Source organism: Anolis carolinensis, chromosome 6 (assembly GCF_035594765.1).
Source record: "Anolis carolinensis isolate JA03-04 chromosome 6, rAnoCar3.1.pri, whole genome shotgun sequence".
In the NCBI taxonomy this organism is placed as follows: Eukaryota; Metazoa; Chordata; class Lepidosauria; order Squamata; family Dactyloidae; genus Anolis; species Anolis carolinensis.
In genome coordinates this window covers 60,435,688-60,454,244 of record NC_085846.1, presented here as the reverse complement: position 1 = coordinate 60,454,244, position 18,557 = coordinate 60,435,688, and the positions used below count along the sequence as shown (strand labels likewise).

At 35.7% G+C, this 18,557-nt stretch overlaps 1 protein-coding gene across 23 annotated transcripts in view; it reads left to right on the top strand.

The window, feature by feature from the left end:
- The window catches only part of lrrfip2 (LRR binding FLII interacting protein 2), a 66,500-nt gene that overhangs the window by 24,632 nt on the left and 23,311 nt on the right, over positions 1-18,557 (top strand). For 15 of the 23 annotated variants that reach the window (XM_016994413.2, XM_008112804.3, XM_062983981.1 and 12 more), the window contains 9 exons: positions 1,188-1,250; positions 3,063-3,137; positions 4,014-4,061; positions 4,142-4,186; positions 6,230-6,277; positions 6,379-6,435; positions 8,596-8,664; positions 11,762-11,875; positions 16,118-16,162. In XM_016994413.2, the coding sequence (XP_016849902.1) occupies positions 1,188-1,250; positions 3,063-3,137; positions 4,014-4,061; positions 4,142-4,186; positions 6,230-6,277; positions 6,379-6,435; positions 8,596-8,664; positions 11,762-11,875; positions 16,118-16,162 (564 nt within the window). The remainder of the gene's footprint in view (positions 1-1,187; positions 1,251-3,062; positions 3,138-4,013; positions 4,062-4,141; positions 4,187-6,229; positions 6,278-6,378; positions 6,436-8,595; positions 8,665-11,761; positions 11,876-16,117; positions 16,163-18,557) is intronic. The other 8 variants (XM_062983978.1, XM_062983977.1, XM_008112810.3 and 5 more) reach the window with 4 other exon arrangements.

The window sequence follows — 18,557 nt, the reverse complement described above, 5'->3', positions numbered from 1 at the left end:
AACATGTTATGCTACACTAAACCCAGGGTGCTTAAGATTTGCGCATTTAGGACCAGATCGGTTTTATCCAGGAAGGGGGAGAGGTCAGTAGCCAAAAATGTGGTAAAGCACTCTGAGCCACCATCTTTACTATCCAGGACCAGTGCTGGATCTGAAACAATGACCATTTTGTTTATCTAGTTTTGCAGAAAGAATCCAACCCCATCCAGAGATGGTTGCATGAACAATTCTAGTTGGGCCTTTCTCTTGACCATGAAGATTTCTATATTGTCTATATTGTAATCTGTTTTTACTCACTACCCACACAACAGATCATGATTTTTAAAGCCTCCTTGGCAGCTTTTAAAAAGGGAACTGGTTCTCATCAACACACTGTTAAGACTCAGCTCCAAACCCTTTTTGCCACTTCTAGAGCATCTTGTGTTGTATCAGTTGTAGCAGATTTGTAAAGGAGCAGGTAAACATTATTGAAAAAATGTGTAAGATCTTCCTGTTGGTGACATCCATGGAGATGACCGGCGAATCTGCTCTGGCTTTTAATGCAAACTTTAAAAGAAGTTAGCCAAAGTTCTGTATACTCCCCCAATACTAAAAACCAGGGTAGATTCATTATCTCAAAGACATCAGGAGCACCTATTGGTGCTGCTTTCTAATCCTTTTTTCTATTAATAATAAATATTATTTATTGCCTAAGACTACTTGATTTGCAGATTAAACCTACAGATTTTCAGGTGAGGAGTAGGCAACTAAGACAAAAGTCCAAATAGTTACCTTCTCATTCTTAGTATAAATATAATCTTCTATAATTATTTCCTATACAGAGCTTTTGTAGGGTGTGCAAACTTCAAGTGGACATTAAAGGAGATAACAGCACAATATTACCATTGTTCTGATTTATTACTTTTTTTGGTACTGTTCCATTATCCGGACACAGGCAGCTGGACCTTTATGTTTACACCCCTTATCTCTGTTGTACAAAGATGTAGCACCATTTATTTTTCCCTAAACAATCTCTGTTTGTATCTATTTGTTATACTCAAGACCTTTTACCCTCTGTAGGCCAGTGGTTAATAGACTTTATACTTAGGAAGATGCTTTGCTAAAATTATTACATAGTGCATTACAATTGTTTGTTTGGATGCTATTACTCCTTAATGATTCTAACTTTCTAAATGTTTACTTAACAGAGCCATACTTATGGTGATTCTTATGGTGGGAAGAAGTCTTCTAGCTCTCATAAAGATCTGTTGGTTAGTGATTTCAATTGGGTTTATAACACCCTTATGCTTTCTTTATAGAGTATTTCCTTACACAGTGCATTGGTGCTTATTCGAAGTGAAAAAAATCTTGCTGACTGGGAAGATTCTATCTACTTTGTGAAATGGCAATCAAGCTGGCAGAATCAGAACTAAGGGGATGGGAAATGATAGCTATGCTGTTCGTCAGGTCATTTTGACTTTCTAGCTCTATGTTTTTTTCCCATTAGAGCTACATTGAATCACAGACATACCTCAGTTAAATCTTTTGACAAAGAAAATGACTTTTACAAAGTATTTTTGCATCTGCACATCTTTCCTAGCTGGAAAGTAGCATTGTCACTGGAAGAAGAGTTGGAGGAACACAGACTTATAATGACTGATAAAAACAGCATGCCTGTAGTAAATAGCACTGAAAGGGTTGAACTTAGAAAGATTGGGAATTCTTCTTTAAGCCCATATTCGGTAGCTGACTCCAGAATTGTTCTAGAGCATATGTTATAACAAAACAGAGAGAAAAGGCAGAGTGGATATGCCTATTGTGTTAGCTAGTACGTGCTGCAAGTTTGACTGAATGGCAGAATGGAAATCATCACAAAAAGGAAGGATGGTACATTCAAAAAAGTAATCTCTGAATGCATTTTAGAAGAAGCTTTCAGGCAATATCTGGACAATTCTAATTTTTCTGTTCACTTATGCAGGTCTTATCTGATTTGGTTGTTTCATTTCACATATGCATACTATTCTGAATAAAAAAGGTTTTCTAAAATAAGTTTAACAACAACAACAACACCTCCTCCACCTCTTCTTTGAGAAGTAGAATCCTATCCCTTTTCTTTCTATCCAGTCTTTGCTTCTGGAGCCAGATTATGCCCAGAAGCTCATCTATTCTGTTAACTGAGGCATACTTCTATTGATATCATTGAAGCTGGGAATACAGCTGAGGTACAGCTCTCACAAGTTCACACTGTTGTTTGTGATGGCTGGGGTTGTTGGGACTTTCAGCCTAAATACATACTTAAGTATCCATGATTCCAGCACAGCTGTAAAGTCACGTTGTAGTTTTATATATATTTTTCTTAGTAGACGCTAGAATCTGTTTGATTAAGCCCCTCAGTGCTTGAAGTTCCATTGAAAACAGGCTATATAAGGTCAGATGCTTAAACTAAAGTAAACAACTGAAACCAGTTCAGTGAATTATTGCAACAGAGCTTAAATGTTTTGACTTCTAGAAAACATTTGTATATAACTGCAAAACACTTAAATTTGTGTGTCTTTTTAAAAACAATAATAACTGTTTTTACAGATAATCAGATAATATATTATTACAATTTGTGAATTATCTTGCCAGGAGGCTTAAACTGTGACTTAATCTTGTGGGGAAAAAACCTGGATTGAATTGTGCAGTTCATTTTAAATACATGGGTTTTAAATCATTACATTGGATGTTTATAGCTGCAGCAGCAGTTAAACTATATGTATGTATTGAAAAACAATATAATGAAAATGTATCTTGTTTACTAGACACATGTAACCTGCAGGATCTCTTTTTTAAAAAACACTGAATATTATTCATATAGGTCAGTATAAAATTTTTATCAGTTTTCTATAGTATATGCTGATTCCTTGAGAGTTGCATACAGGGTAGAAATCATTGCATAATACATCTAGCTCATCCTGAATTGACCTTTGAATTTGTTTTGTATCTTAGAAACAGGAGCAAATATCAGTAATTTGAATCCTTTATGTCTTTCTGTTTAAATATATTTTAAACATTTGTAATTTCTATATATCTCTTTTTGATAGAGTGGATTTTACCATGACCAACGAAATTACAGCAGCCTTAGACATAGTAAACCAGTTTCTACCTACCGTCCTCGGGTTTGTCTCATGATTTTATGATTATTATTTTTTTTACTAAACTTTCTTTTTCATAGTCATGACTTACAGCATGGAAGTTAATATTGTCATCATAGAAAAGATCTGCTTGTTTTTTTGAAATTGCATTTTGGATTAACATATTGCTAAGTATCATGTGTTTTGTTTTGTTTTGGATAGATTACTTGTGTGAATCAAATTATGTCCTAAAAGGAATGTAGGGTTTCTGAATTCAGAATAGCATTTCCTTAACTTTGTGTGATATGACACCTATGTTTCAGTTCACTTATTTTTTAGAAACAACATGATTAACTGATTACAGTACTCACTTATCCAACATAAACGGGCCGGACAAACGTTGGATAAGCGAATATGTTGGATAATAAAAAGAGATTAAGGAGAAGCCTATTAAACATCAAATTAGGTTATGATTTTACAAATTAAGTACCAAAGCATCATGTTATACAACAAATCTGGCAGAAAAAGTAGTTCAATATGCAGCAATGCTACGTACCAATTACTGTATTTACGAATTTCGCACCAAAATATCATGATATATTGAAAACATTGACTATAAAAATGTGTTGGATAACCCAGAACGTTGGATAAGCGAGTGTTGGATAAGTGAGACTCTACTGTACTTCATTGTGGTTTACTATTCAAAAGCTATTTGTACTCAAAATGTAGCTCAATCGTTATTAAAATATTTTTAAAGTTTTTTCTCATTACTAATTTTAGCTTATTTGAATACCTTTTGTATTTTGATGCTTTCAGTTTATGACAATACTAACAGTATTGTGAGTGTGTTTGTATATTTTGTATACAAATGATGTACGCTTAGAGCATCACATGTAATAAAGTATCTTATTCTTGTCACAGTCATCATCTCTATACAGTGATCCTTTGGCAACAACTAAAACCTACAGGGTTAGTAGAGTGTGCTATAATAGTATATATTTACATATTGTAACATTCTTTAAATCTAAAGGTAGTACTCTCTTCTATAGGTGTCTCCAGATGTAAACACTGGCTTGATGAGAAGTGCCAGTTTGGTTCGTATGCAAATTTGCATGCTTGCCTTTGTTTTGCATTCAGAAAGTACTGTGGTTTGGAAGCATTATGTGTTCTGATCTAGGAAGTTCAGGAATACAAGGAAGAAAATCATTTGGAGGAAAGACAAAATATGCAGAAAGTTAAATGTATGGTGGCATTTTCTTTTAAAGCCAATGCATTTCAATTGCAATGTCTTTGTATCAAATATAAAACATGTATGAAGGTGCTTATATACATCAGCATGAATTGTTTCTTTGTGTACTTAGTGAGGTTCATCACTGACTTGCCTATTAAGATCTGGGTGCTGAGAATCATTCTATCAGTGCATAGTGCCCATTGAGTTGTGGTTTGCTCAGGTATCTATGGTACATCAGAGTGACCTATACAAACTGCCTTGAAGCTCCATTATAATTTTCAGGATTTATCAGAAAAAATTAATGTTATCCTGATTGTGAAGCTATCTAGATTATGACTTTTATAATGCCCTCAACATGATGGGAAGACAAGTTCATGTAATTGTGTTTTGAATACTTATTTTACAACTTGGCCAACACTTGTTTGCACTACCTATATTTTCTGTTATGCACATCCAAACTCTGTGGAGACTTTTAGAGCTACCAATGAATCTGTATTCATAATACAGTGTGTTTAACACTATGACTAACAGGTGTTCTATTGTTCATAGGTTCCTTAAACTTGGAGAATGCAAGGTTTCACTTTGAGAGTTTTTGAGATACTAGAAAAGCTGGAGTATTAGAGTTCTACTCTATTTTCCCACTTTCCAGCAGAAACAGATAATAAACAAAAAGATCACAGGAAGAAATCAAGGCAATCCAATTATTACTTGATTAGAAAGGGAAATACTTTTTTTCTAGTGCACTGTTTTTCAGCTGTGTTTGTATGTTTGTAATTGTGTGCTTTAAGATGTTCCAATTATTATTGGAAGTTTAATTACCTTTGAATGTTAACCTAGTGGTTGTTTTAATCAAATTATATTTTAATTTGCACTTCACCTTGAGATCATTTGGGGAATAGGCAGGATGATAATAGCAACCATTATTATTATTGCCTAGTTAGTCATCAGAGAAGAGCCATAAATTAAATGAAAAAAACTATTGTTTTTCTCCCTCGTCCCCTTTTAAATTGTTGTGTTTCCTGTAGTTTGGCATGAAATTTGGAGTATCTGATAAGGTTTTTGAACAATTTGCTGCTTCAGTTTGTATAATAAACATAGAAATCTGCTGGAATGATAAGCAAGGAATGTTTTCATCAAAGAGATGGAATGGCTACTGGATTACCTGACATAAGCATTGTGCTGTGTTAAATGGTGGGTTGTATTAAACCAGATCTGTCTTTGAATGTGGATGAACTGCATGAAATACATATTAACTACAACTGGTGTTTTGATTTGTATTAAACAGTTCTGGTACAAAAATGTAATTATGTTAAAGACCGTGTATGATTGCAAAGCTGAGAATTCTTGTTTTTGGTTGGCAAAAGGTCAATGGTCTGAATAATTGTTGCTGAAAAGAATAATATTATGTACTCTATTAAAGGTGACACAGACTGTGTCTACAGGTGTGTAATTTAGTAACATTTTGTTTCATTTTTAATACAGTTTTTAGTAGAATGTGTTTGGATTTGGAAAAGATTCTGATAAGCTAGGGCAGTGGTGGACAAGATATATATTCCCTTGACAGGAATGTGTTGACTTGAATACTGATGATGGATGGTCTAAAGATGAAAATGAACAGGATAATCTCTTTTCTATATGACACCTTCCTTTGCCTCTTTCATCTACCTATTGCCCAACATGGTGCTAATAGAGTGACAGAACACATATCCTAGATGTCTAATCCTATGCAGAGGCCTCACCCTCTTTTTCCCATCATATCATCTTTAATCCTCATTTTCATCTTTTGCCTTCAAACTTTTCCTTCTCCTTTCTCTGTCCCCCACCTCCCTAGTGCTTACAGGGTATTTACATGATCAGTATTGTTCTTCAGTATCCTTTCTACAAATCTATTTTCTGTCTTCTGCAGGCATCATTATATGGTGATGAATTCACTCAGTCATATAGTAGACGGACTGTAAGTCTACAGTTCTTTTGTTTTAGTTTTATGGAATACCTTTTCTGTGAGAAGTAGCTGATAAAGCAAATTTTTCATTTTCCTTTTAAAATAATTTTTAGCCTTCTGAATACAGCTATTCTTCTTCAAGAACAAGTTCAGCACGAAGTAGTCCAGTGGTGAGATGTTTATTGCACGTCTTTCCCTCCTTTCTTCAGTTTAACCATCTGTGTGAATTAATGCATGGATTATAGATTTATGATTTGTTTCACTGAAGATGATATAAAACATTAATTGGAAGTAAGCTTCATTGGCAGTCATTCTGAGGATGTTTGTAGAAATCCATGTCTGTAAAATATATATTTTGAATATAGTGTATTAAACCTGGGGGGTTGGGGGGGTGGGGTGGGAAACCTGAACAGAAGTAAAAATTACCTCACAATTTAGGAAGATGTGAATAAATAGCTAGGTGTATTTAATAGATGCAGTGAAGGCATTGTTCCTTTGGTTTTACGTGAGGGGTGTTTGTTATTTATAGTAAGAAGACAGGACATTTCTGAACAGGTTGTGTATCCCTTATCTAGAATTCTGGAATACTGTAGTCCAAAATCCAAAACTGTCCATGTATTAGGTATTTTTCTGTAAATGCAATGTACGCAAACTTGTTTTATGAAACATAAATGAATTTCATGTTTAGACTGGGGTCCCAAGATATCTCATTATATATATTACAAGTATTTTACCATTCAAAAAAAATCCAAAATACGAACACTCCTGGTCCCAATCTATTCAGATAAGGGATGCTCAATCTTCAAGCACTCTATGTCATACACACCATGTTTTGGATGGAATACAGACAGTTCAGGAACTTTCATGGCTTCCATAATTACTCTTTTTAATGATATTCAGCATTCCCTTTTAGATACTGTGAGAGCGATCTTGTCCCACTGAGTCAATTTAGAGTATGATCTTTAGGACATAAAAGAACCCTAATACTATATTAGCATTATTTTCTACAATCCTGAAAGGAAATGTTGGTATTAAAAGAAAATGTTTGAACAAGAAGTATCCAGGTTGCATCTCTTCATTTGATGAGGATAGGGCAGGTGTGGCAACCACACTCTTTCCCCGAACACAGAATGTTATACTGTGTTACTCTCCTCCAAAACATTACTTCAAAATGTCCCCTGCATACACGGATGTGTTTTTTAGGGGGTGGGATGTTACCATGTTTTCCATATACCCCAGCTGTTTTAAATCCAGATGAAGTCTTTTTTTGGGGGGGTGGCAGGGGGGGACTGCCATAGGCTTAATTTTGAGGGGCATGTTGAATTTTCAGATTGAAGACAGGACTTTGCAGTTAATATGCCAAACCTTCAACTCCCATTACAACATTCCATTTTTCTACTGTCTGGCTCTTGACTCCTTCATAGATGGTAATTGTATATAATTATAACAATGTATTAAATATCATTAAACATTGTATTATGTACAATAAATGAATTGAGTATATACCTACTGTATTTTAATTTTGGTTTTACCACACCGCTACTACTTAATTGCTTTTTTATTGTTCTTAAAATTTTGTATTTCACCTTTTAAACATGCCTAGTGTTAGTCACCTTGAGTCCCCACAGGCAGAAAGGCGGGTTGTAAATAAAGATGATAACAACAACATAGTGCTACCTTACAACATCTTCCTAACGTGGTTAATGAAATAACTGTCTTTATCTGAAGTGAGCATTGCCAATATCATGTTTTTGAGCATTTTAGTTGTTGCAGTCTTAACATCTTCTAGAAGACAATAGGTTGGGAGGAAAAGCTCTAATGTAATCAAGAAGCAGAATTTAGCATAGGGCCAAACAGATAAGAGCAGGTCTGATTCTCTATAACTGGGATCTTGGTGCTAAGGAATAAGTTAACTAATTGTGTGCCCAAATGAGCCCCTTTGGTTTTTGTTTCTCGTTTACTGTAAGTGAATTATCACTGTCCAGTCCTCTATATGAAGAAAGCATTGCACCAAGTAGTCAGATCTGTAATACATCCTGACATTCTGTAGTTCATCCCTAACTGCCTCTGCGTGTGACTTGCTGTTAATTGTTTCAATGCATACATGAAGTTTACCTGCTTTGCTTTGAAAAATACACATTAATATGGAATTTATTTATATGGCCTTCCTGGCCATGGGTGCTTTGCTAGCAATAGTGTTCTCAAAGGCATTGCAGAGCTATTATTTCTGTTTGTGGCATTGATATGTATGTGTGTGTGTGTTTTTTTTTTTTTACAAGTGACTGTATATCATAAAGCAAGCTATAATGATCAATCTTTGAATTTTATAGTTTACAGATGATGAATCAGGGAGCATTGCATCCTCTAACCGTGCCGTTCGAGGGCGGAGGGATAGTGTGGTGAGCGTAGTTGCATGATTGCTATGTTCTGATTTTTTCAACTGTAGCACATGAAGTTCCACAAGCCTGGTTCTGAATTTAATAGTCACAATTCACATTGTGTGCACATAATAGCTTGAAGCAGTTTTGTTCTGTTTTATTCTTTTGGGTTGCATGATACCAGTAATTTGGACTTCAGAAATAAATGTATGTGTTGAGTGTCATATCCTAATGTAAAAGCAGTCTCTCTATATGTATTTTGGTATTATTTTTATTTTCTCAATTATAATTTAAAATTAATTTAATTAAAGAATAGAATATACTTTTAAAGTAGGAAGATATCAAATTCATTTCATACATAGCCTAAATTAATTTTAAATCAACACAAAATATTTCAAATTTATTTAACTAGTACTGTACAGTATTTTGTAAGTACCGTATGTCCTCTGCTTACTTGTATTTGGAAGCATCTTCATTTCTAAGAATAGCAAGTGAGTTAGCTAAAATATTGTTCTGAAGTCAAAGATATCAGGTATTCTAAACATCTCAAGAGTGTATTGGGAATGATAGAAGTAATATAATACAGATCTGAAAAATGGTTAACTTTTAATTTACATTGTCCAGCATCTTCCCACAATAGCTGCATCATGTCTTATTATTTTGAGTGTTTTTGGGCTACGAATAACCTTAAAATCATTTCCTCTAGGCTTAGAAAGTTTCTCTGCATGCCAGAATTGACAGTAAACAGTGTGCTGTTAAACACTGCCTTATTGTTCCCATTTAGCTCCTTGAGCAAGTTGCTGAAATCACCAAAACCTTTCTGGGTGAAAATTGTTAAAGTGAAAATCTGACTTGTTAATCCAGAGTTTGAAGCTATCTTATAAAACCAGAGTTTTGAAAGAAACTACAAGCCAGGATCCATATTTAGAAAGCATATTAAATTTAAGTGTAGATATGTGAACATACTGTTTTCTTGATTACTTAGGAGCCTCCCCCACCACCATTGAAAAAAGCACAGATAACAAACAGTGTGGAACAATCTCTATTATAATGATACACAATATATTTAAGACAGGGTATTCACATAGGTGTCCTAAAATTATTTTTAAAAGATGTGTGTGCTCGATGCTGAAGACATAGAGGAGACAATATATTTTTCTGTTTCACAATTGTTGACGTTTTGTTTTTATTGCATTCTCTTTCTGGCAAAACCAGTTTTGCCTTTCTTATGTAGCAGAATTGCCAAGTAGAACAGACTTGAATTTGGTCTGTCTGAAACAGACTAGTAGAAGAGAAAAAAAGAGAGATAATTTTTCTGACTTGTAGCTAGAAGTTTTTCCTAGTACAGTATTAGTAATATGATGCTCAAAGAATCACAAAGATACATCCTGTAGTGTAGTGATCTCTGTAGCAATTGATCATAGTATGACATTATTCAAAAATAATTTGGGTGTATAGTCAGCCCTCCATATCACAGACTCTATAACCACAGTTTGAAAATATTTCATTTAAATTTTAAAAAGCAAATCTTATATAAGAGACTCCTCTTTACAATGCCATTGTATGTAATACAACCTGAGCATCCACGGATAGTGGTATCTGCAGTAACACCTGAAGCCAAATCTAAGCAGACACCAAGATCTCACTGTCTTATTGGATAGCTATTTACTTTGTTCTACTGTATCCCTGAAACACATTTGATGCATGTTTTTCATAAGGAGCTTGAATCATAAAATTAAGCCAACGCATAACAAACTATTGATTCAACAAGTCAGTTTGGCTTTTATGATTTCATTTTCAAACTTCCTTTGTATGGAGATTTCTGGTTCAAAATATTTAATTGGTAGGTATTCTAATACAAAATTTGGTTTTTTTTAATGACAGATTTTCCTTCAGCAACTCTCATGGTTATATTCAGCTGCTTAGCAAAATTTGGCTTATGCATATAAACATTTAATCAAAGAAGTAACCCTAGAATTGTGATTAAATCTTTGTTTAAATAGCTGCTCAAGATCATCTTGATAAAAATTGATAGCATAATATTCAGCAGCATTTTTAAATGCAAATGAATGCGACCACCCAAGGTTCTGTGACTGTCAGCTTATTGCTTCAATAAGAGCTTCCTTCCTGAGGTAGAGTAGAACATCATTAGGAGATGCATGACCATCTGGATATTGCTCACCATCCCTTACTATTGACAGTGTTGGCTATTGTTCCAACAACACCTGGATTCTGGATTTGCTACCACCTCTGCTGCAGACCTACACATATCTAAAAATATGTTATCTGTATGAATTTGTACATTCTGCTCTGTGACTCTTTGGTAAACTTCCAGGGGAAGTTGAACGTAGAATTACACCTCAAATTAAAGTTGCCCATAGAATCACATTGGAGGGCCTAAAATTCCTTAAGGCGCGTTGTCTCATGTAGAAAAATAGCAGACCTATATTCAGGTTTTTCCCCACTTTATGGAGGGTTGACAATATTATTTTATTTTTGTTTTTACCTATTTAGTGTGAGAGGGTATGTTATATAGCTGACATAATGTGAATGAGTGTGTAAGTAATGGCAGTCCCCAAGTTACAAGCAAGATAGGTTCTATAAGTTTGTTCCTAAGTTGAATTTGTATGTAAGTCAAAACAGGTACTTTTAAAAGCGTAACTCCAGCCACACACACACACACACACACACACACACATACACACAGAGCACAGGGAAGGGTTAACACTCCTGTGGTGTTTGTTTTGTTCTCTGTGCCCCTGTTCAGGAGATTTAATCTCACTTTCTATCCCTATAATAATTGGATTTTGAAAAAATTGCTTGTTATGGAAACAAGGATTGGTAGTAAAACTTCAGTGGAAACACCTTTTCCCCCGATAACTCTTCCAGGAGTGAATTTCCCTTCCTCGGAGCAGATTTCTCACTCCCTGTTGTCTCACCTCTGTTCTTAACTATGAGTTGTTTGTAAGTTGGGTGTTTGTAACTCGGGGACTGCCTGTACTGTAAATTTGATACTAAGGAAGGTGCATATTGATAAAATATGGTTTAATCATATGTTTCAGGAATCTCATATTCTGTCTGTCATTTTTCTCTCCATCTGTTGTCTTTGTCATTCAAGTCATCTGATTTTTCTGATCAGAGTGAAACTGCAGCTGATTATTTTAGCCGCTCTAATCGTAGGGGAAGCATTGTGTCTGACTTGGATGATGTCAGCATTCCAGACATGAATAGTGTGAGTGTGCTTGGTATTGTGCTGATGTCATTGCTGCGGGTTTGATGAAGACCATTTTTTTCCTGGGAGTAGAATGTCAGCATTCTGATAAAGGTTTTAGTAACACAAATAATTGTGTAGTGCATTTTGTTTCTTGCAGTATAGAAAAATTTTAATATTGGTTTGAAATTAACGTGCATGTTGTATTTGAAATACAAGGTGTTTCAAAGTAATGGACTCAATTTCAAAGCACTATATTTCTCAGTGGCAATATGTTACAATTTTAAAAAGTTACAAACAGTTCAATAAGTTATCAGGTTTGTCAGATCAATGCTAAATGCAGTTGAAACGCACGCTGCACCACAATTGTGGATTCAGTCTTGCTGAACTGCAGAACACAGTCTTGCTGAAATGGGCCTTATATTGTGTGGTTGTGAGGCTAGGGGCTGTTTGTGCATTGAGAGAGGCATCTAGCAATAATCATTTGAAACTCTATGCCCCATCTTTTTAACTGGTAAGAGTTTAATTCATGGGTAGTTTTCAGAGCTGTAGTGATTTCAAATCAAATCCATCTTTCTGAAACATCTTGTTATAATCTTATGGTAAACTGCCTTCTCTCATATTAGGAAAAGGTGGCATATAAATTAAATAAAATACTGTATACACATGTGTTTTGGATAGAGGGTTTTTCTTTTCATTGGATGATACTGCAGAATGTTCACCTTCAATCTAAATATCAAAGTTTGCAAACTCGCTTCCTTGGGGCAGGGGGGGGGGGGGAGGTCTCCCATCCGATGACATAGGAAACATGGTGGAATGATGTCTTGCTGCCCCCATCTTCATTCTGGCTCAGAATGCTGTCGCTGGAAGAACATTTAGAGGAGTGGTGGTTCTCATGAAACTCTTCCTTGATTTAAGTCTACTGGGAGGAGACTGATAGCCATATAGTGAGTGGCTTTCACAGTGTTCAACCTTATTTCTCTAGTACTTGGCAGCAACTTCCCGTTGCACATTGGGGGGGGGGGGCAATGCCAGCTAGCTTATAGAGTCTTTCAACAGGTGTAGGTTTAAGACATCCTTTGATTATCCTGCATGTCTCACTCAGTGCTATATTCACCTGCTTCGCGTGGGCAGATTGATGCCAGATGGGGCAGGCATACTCAACAGTAAGACAAGGCCAGGACTGATGTTCTGTTAATTTTGACTGTTGCGTAACTTGAAGCTCTGCGCTGGGATGCTGGAGAGGAGGCAGGGGAGAAGAAGAGGGGAGAGATTGATTCATCAGTTGCTGCTGAAATTGACTTCAGTGTCCCAGGGAAGCAGTGGACCTTTAAAAATCTGGCTGTTGCCAAAGTGGAAAAGGGAGCTACAGGCTGGGGGTGCTGGCAGGACAGGAGGAGGGAGGAGAAGCAAAGATCAATCTGCCAGTCATAGCTGCTCAAAAATTCTGGCTGAGATATTGTGCCAGGCTGAGAAAGAGAGCTATGAGCTGGAAAGGAAATGAGTTGGTGAGAAAGGAGTCTGGAGCATACATGTAGGAGACACAGTTACGATATTCAATTTTCCCCTCAGTTTCACAGGGATCCTGCCCCCCTAACTGCCACAAAATTGGATGGCCTTGAAGATTGCTTGAGTATGTCTGAATGCTAATAGTGCTATTAATCTCAATTATATCTAATACTTACATAGCACAGTAAATAGTTGTAGTACTTAAACGCATGTAGAGGTTTTGATTGCAGTATACTGCTTGTGTTACAAAATGCCTATGTTATCTTGTTGAAAAAAATACCCTGGCTATTTCGCTCATTAAAAGTAATATAAAGTTTTCTTAGTAGTGAATCCTGTCTGGCATTAATCATGGTTCAGATCTGTGTTGTAATCCTTTAATGATGGCTAAGCCAGGACTAGTAGGTTTAATTTGCACAAGAGAAAGGAAGGGTCAGAAGGTAAGACAACACAACTTTCTTATCTGTCAAACAGCCTGTTGTTTTGCTTCTGCCAGAAGATTGCTACAGATTGAGAAGCTCAGAGTAGGTCCTGCTAGGAATTGTTTTCTCAAATAAAATTCATTATCACTTAAATTCATGTCTTGGCAAAAAACATTTAATTAGCCCAGAACTGTCTTGTTCTGTGGCACGTACACAATTGTAAAAACAAAGATCAAATGATACTTGTGCATACTGAATAAGTGTGCATTGAACTGAACCTCTGCCATCAGATTGTAGTTTTTATACTTTATAGAATGCCAATGCAGGTCTTTAGTAAATATTAGAGTTCTTAATGGAAGTGTGAGGATTAAATGTTTCTGTTTGTACATGGGTGTCCTGCATCCATAAAATATTCAAGGTACAGTGGAGTCTCACTTATCCAAGATAAAAGGGCCGGCAAAACATTGGATAAGCAAAAATTTTGGATAATAAGGAGGGATTAAGAAAAAAGCCTATTAAACATAAAATTGCATTATACATTATTTTACAAATTAACCACCAAAACATCATGTTTTACAAGAAATTGACAGAAAAAGCAGTTCAATACACAATAATGTTATGTAGTAATTATTGCATTTACGAATTTACACCAAAACATTGCAACATTTACTACAAAAACAATGACTACTAAAAGGCAGACTTCCTTGGATAATACAGAACCTTGGATAAGTGAAGCTTGGATAAGTGAGACTCTACTGTAGCTGTTACTTGCTGGTAGGATGATTCAGACACACTTGGATGGAAAGCTGAACAAAAACCTGTTATTTGGCTTATACTTTAATTCTAGTATGTTGAATTAAGTAGTTAGGAAACTAAGATACTGACATGCATGTGTGGAAGCTTTGTTTGATTCATAATCCTTAGTGAGGAAGTGCACTGGAATTGACAATATGATTACTTATGGGAGTAAGGAGTGATGTTGATGATGTAATATAATGCTTCTGAAAAATGAAAATGACATATCAAGTAACTTTACTGATTCTTTCTAACACATGAGTAGTAAAGTGTGGACTGCTAGGGCCTGTTACTCCCCAAGGAGTAAAAATAAAATCTAAAAAAATCTTTTTGTTGTTGCTCCAGAATGCCCTCAAAAGATATGCCTGTCTACATTTGGAGGGCTTCTAGGCTCCCAAGGATAAAAAAAACAAGTTTTGCAAAATTAAAAAATGACACTAGGTGTTCAAAAATTACCATTGAAAGCATTGGGGGGGGAGTTCTCCCACCCTTTGTGGAGGCTGGGATCCATGTAGGCCCCGGACCTTTTTTAAAAAACCAAACATGGTGAAAATGCCCCATACCCTTGAAGAAATTGCATGCAATTATTTTACTAAACATTTTTCTCGTTATGGTGTGGCCATTCAAGATATCCTAGGAAACTAATATAGGCTCCAGTCTTCCACAGTATCATTATGATTGGAAAGTCATTTTCAAGAACATCTAAACTTACAGGGGATTATCTGAACATTTATTTATTTATTTATTTCTCACATTTATATCCCGCCCTTCTCACCTGAAGGGACTCAGGGCGGCTTACAACAGTGGCAACAATTAGATGCCCATACAAACCAATATAAAACAGCACATAAAACAGTTAAAACTATTAAAATACATTATGAATTAAAAATAGAACATCTTCTACTTTGACTTGGAACAGCATTTGAAGAAATGTGGATGGTGAATAATGGAATGAGAAGAAGACAAGGACGAGGAGATGATCTAGCCTTCTAAATGCTGTGCATTGCAAGGAAAATACAGAGATGATTTTAGCAATTGAGTCCTAATATGTGGACTATTATACAAGCATATGCTTAAAAGTTTCATGTCTTAGTAATAATACAGTATAACCAAACAACTTTGCAATGAATGCCCTACACAAGTGCAATCCAAAAATTCATGGTGTGCCTTTAGAAACAAATCCAGCATTTTGTCATCAATCACTACGTGGTGTCATGGACATGCTTTTCATACATTATATTTAGTGATAAGTATGTACTATGGATTCCAGAATGTCTGTTAAATTTCTGCATAACTTCTAAATTAGTCTAGATTGCTGACTTAGTGTTTCTGATTACATTTGCTTAATAGAAGAGTAGCCTAAGAAGCAAGTTATTATAATAATTAGGTATGTATAACTTGAAGTTTTTTGAATTAACATGGGAAGAAAACAGTTAAAATATTTTTTATTATTGTTTTACTGTTCTTGATATGTATTCATACTCACATAATAGGATCTTGAGAAAGAAAGTTCTCAATTCAATTTTCTTTATATTTTCAGCTTGAGGAGAAGAATGATAGGCCATACTCTGATTCATATGTTCGGGTGAGTTTTAAAATAATTTGTTGACCTCAGATTATGAGGAAAAAAATTCATTTCAAAAATACTCGTTGGACTGCAAGTTTATAGCAGTTTTCCAACCTCTTTTTCTAGCCTACGTTGCATTTTCTGAACGTTGTGATAGCAGGATTTGTGGATCAGTGTAAAGGACTAATAATGACTAAAACTCTTTCAGGCGGGGGGAATCTTTTTCATCCACCCGCTGCCACCAATTTGTAAAGAATCTATAATGACTACCACCAATGGTAACGATGCAACCACCAAAGACACAGGGAGATGTTTGTTTTTACTTTAGATGGTAGCATAACTTGGTTTAGAATATATGCGACAGAGGCTTGGAGGTTGAAAGAACAATAACAAGTTTATTCAGGCACAGAGCTTAGTGGTTTCAATGTTATTTCTCACTTAGAGGTACACTTTCTTCAACAGTTTCAATAATAACATATGATGAATCCACTCTCAAAAGACTTTCTCCTTTCCTTGAGCAGTTTAAACCTTTTCCTATTCTTTCTACTAATGCTATTAACTGAACACTTCAGATCTAACTGGAATTACTTCCTTTTACCACTCAGATTCTACCAGTAAACCCAACCAAGTCACTTGACTTGCTTAATATGACACAACTAGAAATCTGAGTTTCCCTGGTTTCCCTAACCTGGAATCAGTCTCTTCCCTGTGACTCTCAGATCACAGACTGAGTTATTTTTTCAAATTCTGCTCTTTTCTGCTATATGGCAGTTGGCTCCACCTACTTCTCCATGGCAACCAGCTTCAGAACGCTGAGATGGCTACCTCCTTCATGCAATAACTATAATACTTACCCTTGTAAAACAAATACACACAATTTAACATATCATCTGTAAATAAAAATTCATACTTCAGTACAATCAGGGATGGGGAAAATGTAGTCCATGGTCAACATGAGTCCCATTTCCTATATTACAGTTCCCAAGTTCCCTGATGTCCCACATTTTTAAAATAAACACAGAAATAAATAATTGGGGGGAGGGGTTACTCACTTCTCATGGCTCAAGATAGGGTGCAGTTAATATATATAGATAAAACAAAGAACCATAAAATGCATATACAGGCAGTTTCCAAGTTACAAACAAGATAAGGTCTGTAGTTTCATTCTTAAGTTGAATTTGTTTGTAAGTCCAGCAACGGGTCCAGCAAAAATTGCACTCTTTGCAATTTGGCCAAAAAAGGTGTACATTATAGTTTCTGTGTGAGCCAGGGCAATTAGAAGTTGTATCAGACACCAAGGAAAGGAGAGGTGGAAAGATACAGGGAGAATTAAGGAGAGATCGATAGGAAGAGGGGGGGAAGGATTGGAGAGATTGGTAGAAAGAACAGGGAAACAGGGTTTGGAGAGATTCATAGAAAGAAAAGGGAAAAGAGGTTTATAGATATCTATAGGATGTAAAGAAAAGGGAGTTTGGAGAAATCTATAGGAAGAAAGAGGTTTGGAGAGATCGATAGGAGAAACAGGGAAATGGGATTTGGAGAGATCCATAGAAAGAAAAGAGGAAAGGGGTTTGGAGACAAATCAATAGGAAGAAAAAGGAAAGGGGTGTGTGTGGAGAGATACAGACACACTTTGGCTCAGCGCTAAGATTTCATGGCAGTGAAAGAGGGGAGAGGCCCGTTCATAACTATGCTTTGTTCGTAAAGCCGGATATTCGTATCACAGGGACTGCTTGTATTAAAAATATTGAACAAAGATTAGAACACCAATACTAATAACATGTTAATGTATAATTCATGGATTAAAATTGTCTGGAAAAGATAGGTCAAATAACATTCCACATTCTAGGGGCAGCTATGAAAAGATCCTCTGGATGACAATTGCTAGTTGAGTTCTGTCTGGTTGAAGTAAACATCCTTTGGAAGACCTAAGAGTCTGTGGAGGATTATATGGGAGAAGGCCATCCTGTAGGTAACCTGACCCAAACCATATAGGACTTTAAAGGTCAAAATCAACTTTGCCTAAAAATTAATTGACAACCAGTGGAGGGACTTTATATAGCTGTAATATGCTTACTCCTAGATATACCCATAACATATCAGACTGCCATATTAAGAATGTACCCATAAATAAAAATATACCCAGAAAAAGACCACAAACTGCCCTCTTCAGCTGAATTATGCAAACCTTGCCCCCAAGTGGCCCCCAGTTTAACTGCAGTTTCCTTCCCCTGGTGTAGGAAGGGCTATGACAAGCCTACTGTTCATTTTCTATTGCTGTTTGAAAGACACATTTTAAATAAATCCAGTACATCTTACCTGGAGCAGAGATGGATCAAAACAGGAAAAAAAATCATAAAAGCTCATGAATGTTGTGAGAACTTGAATAATCTACCTTTATAGGTACAATAAC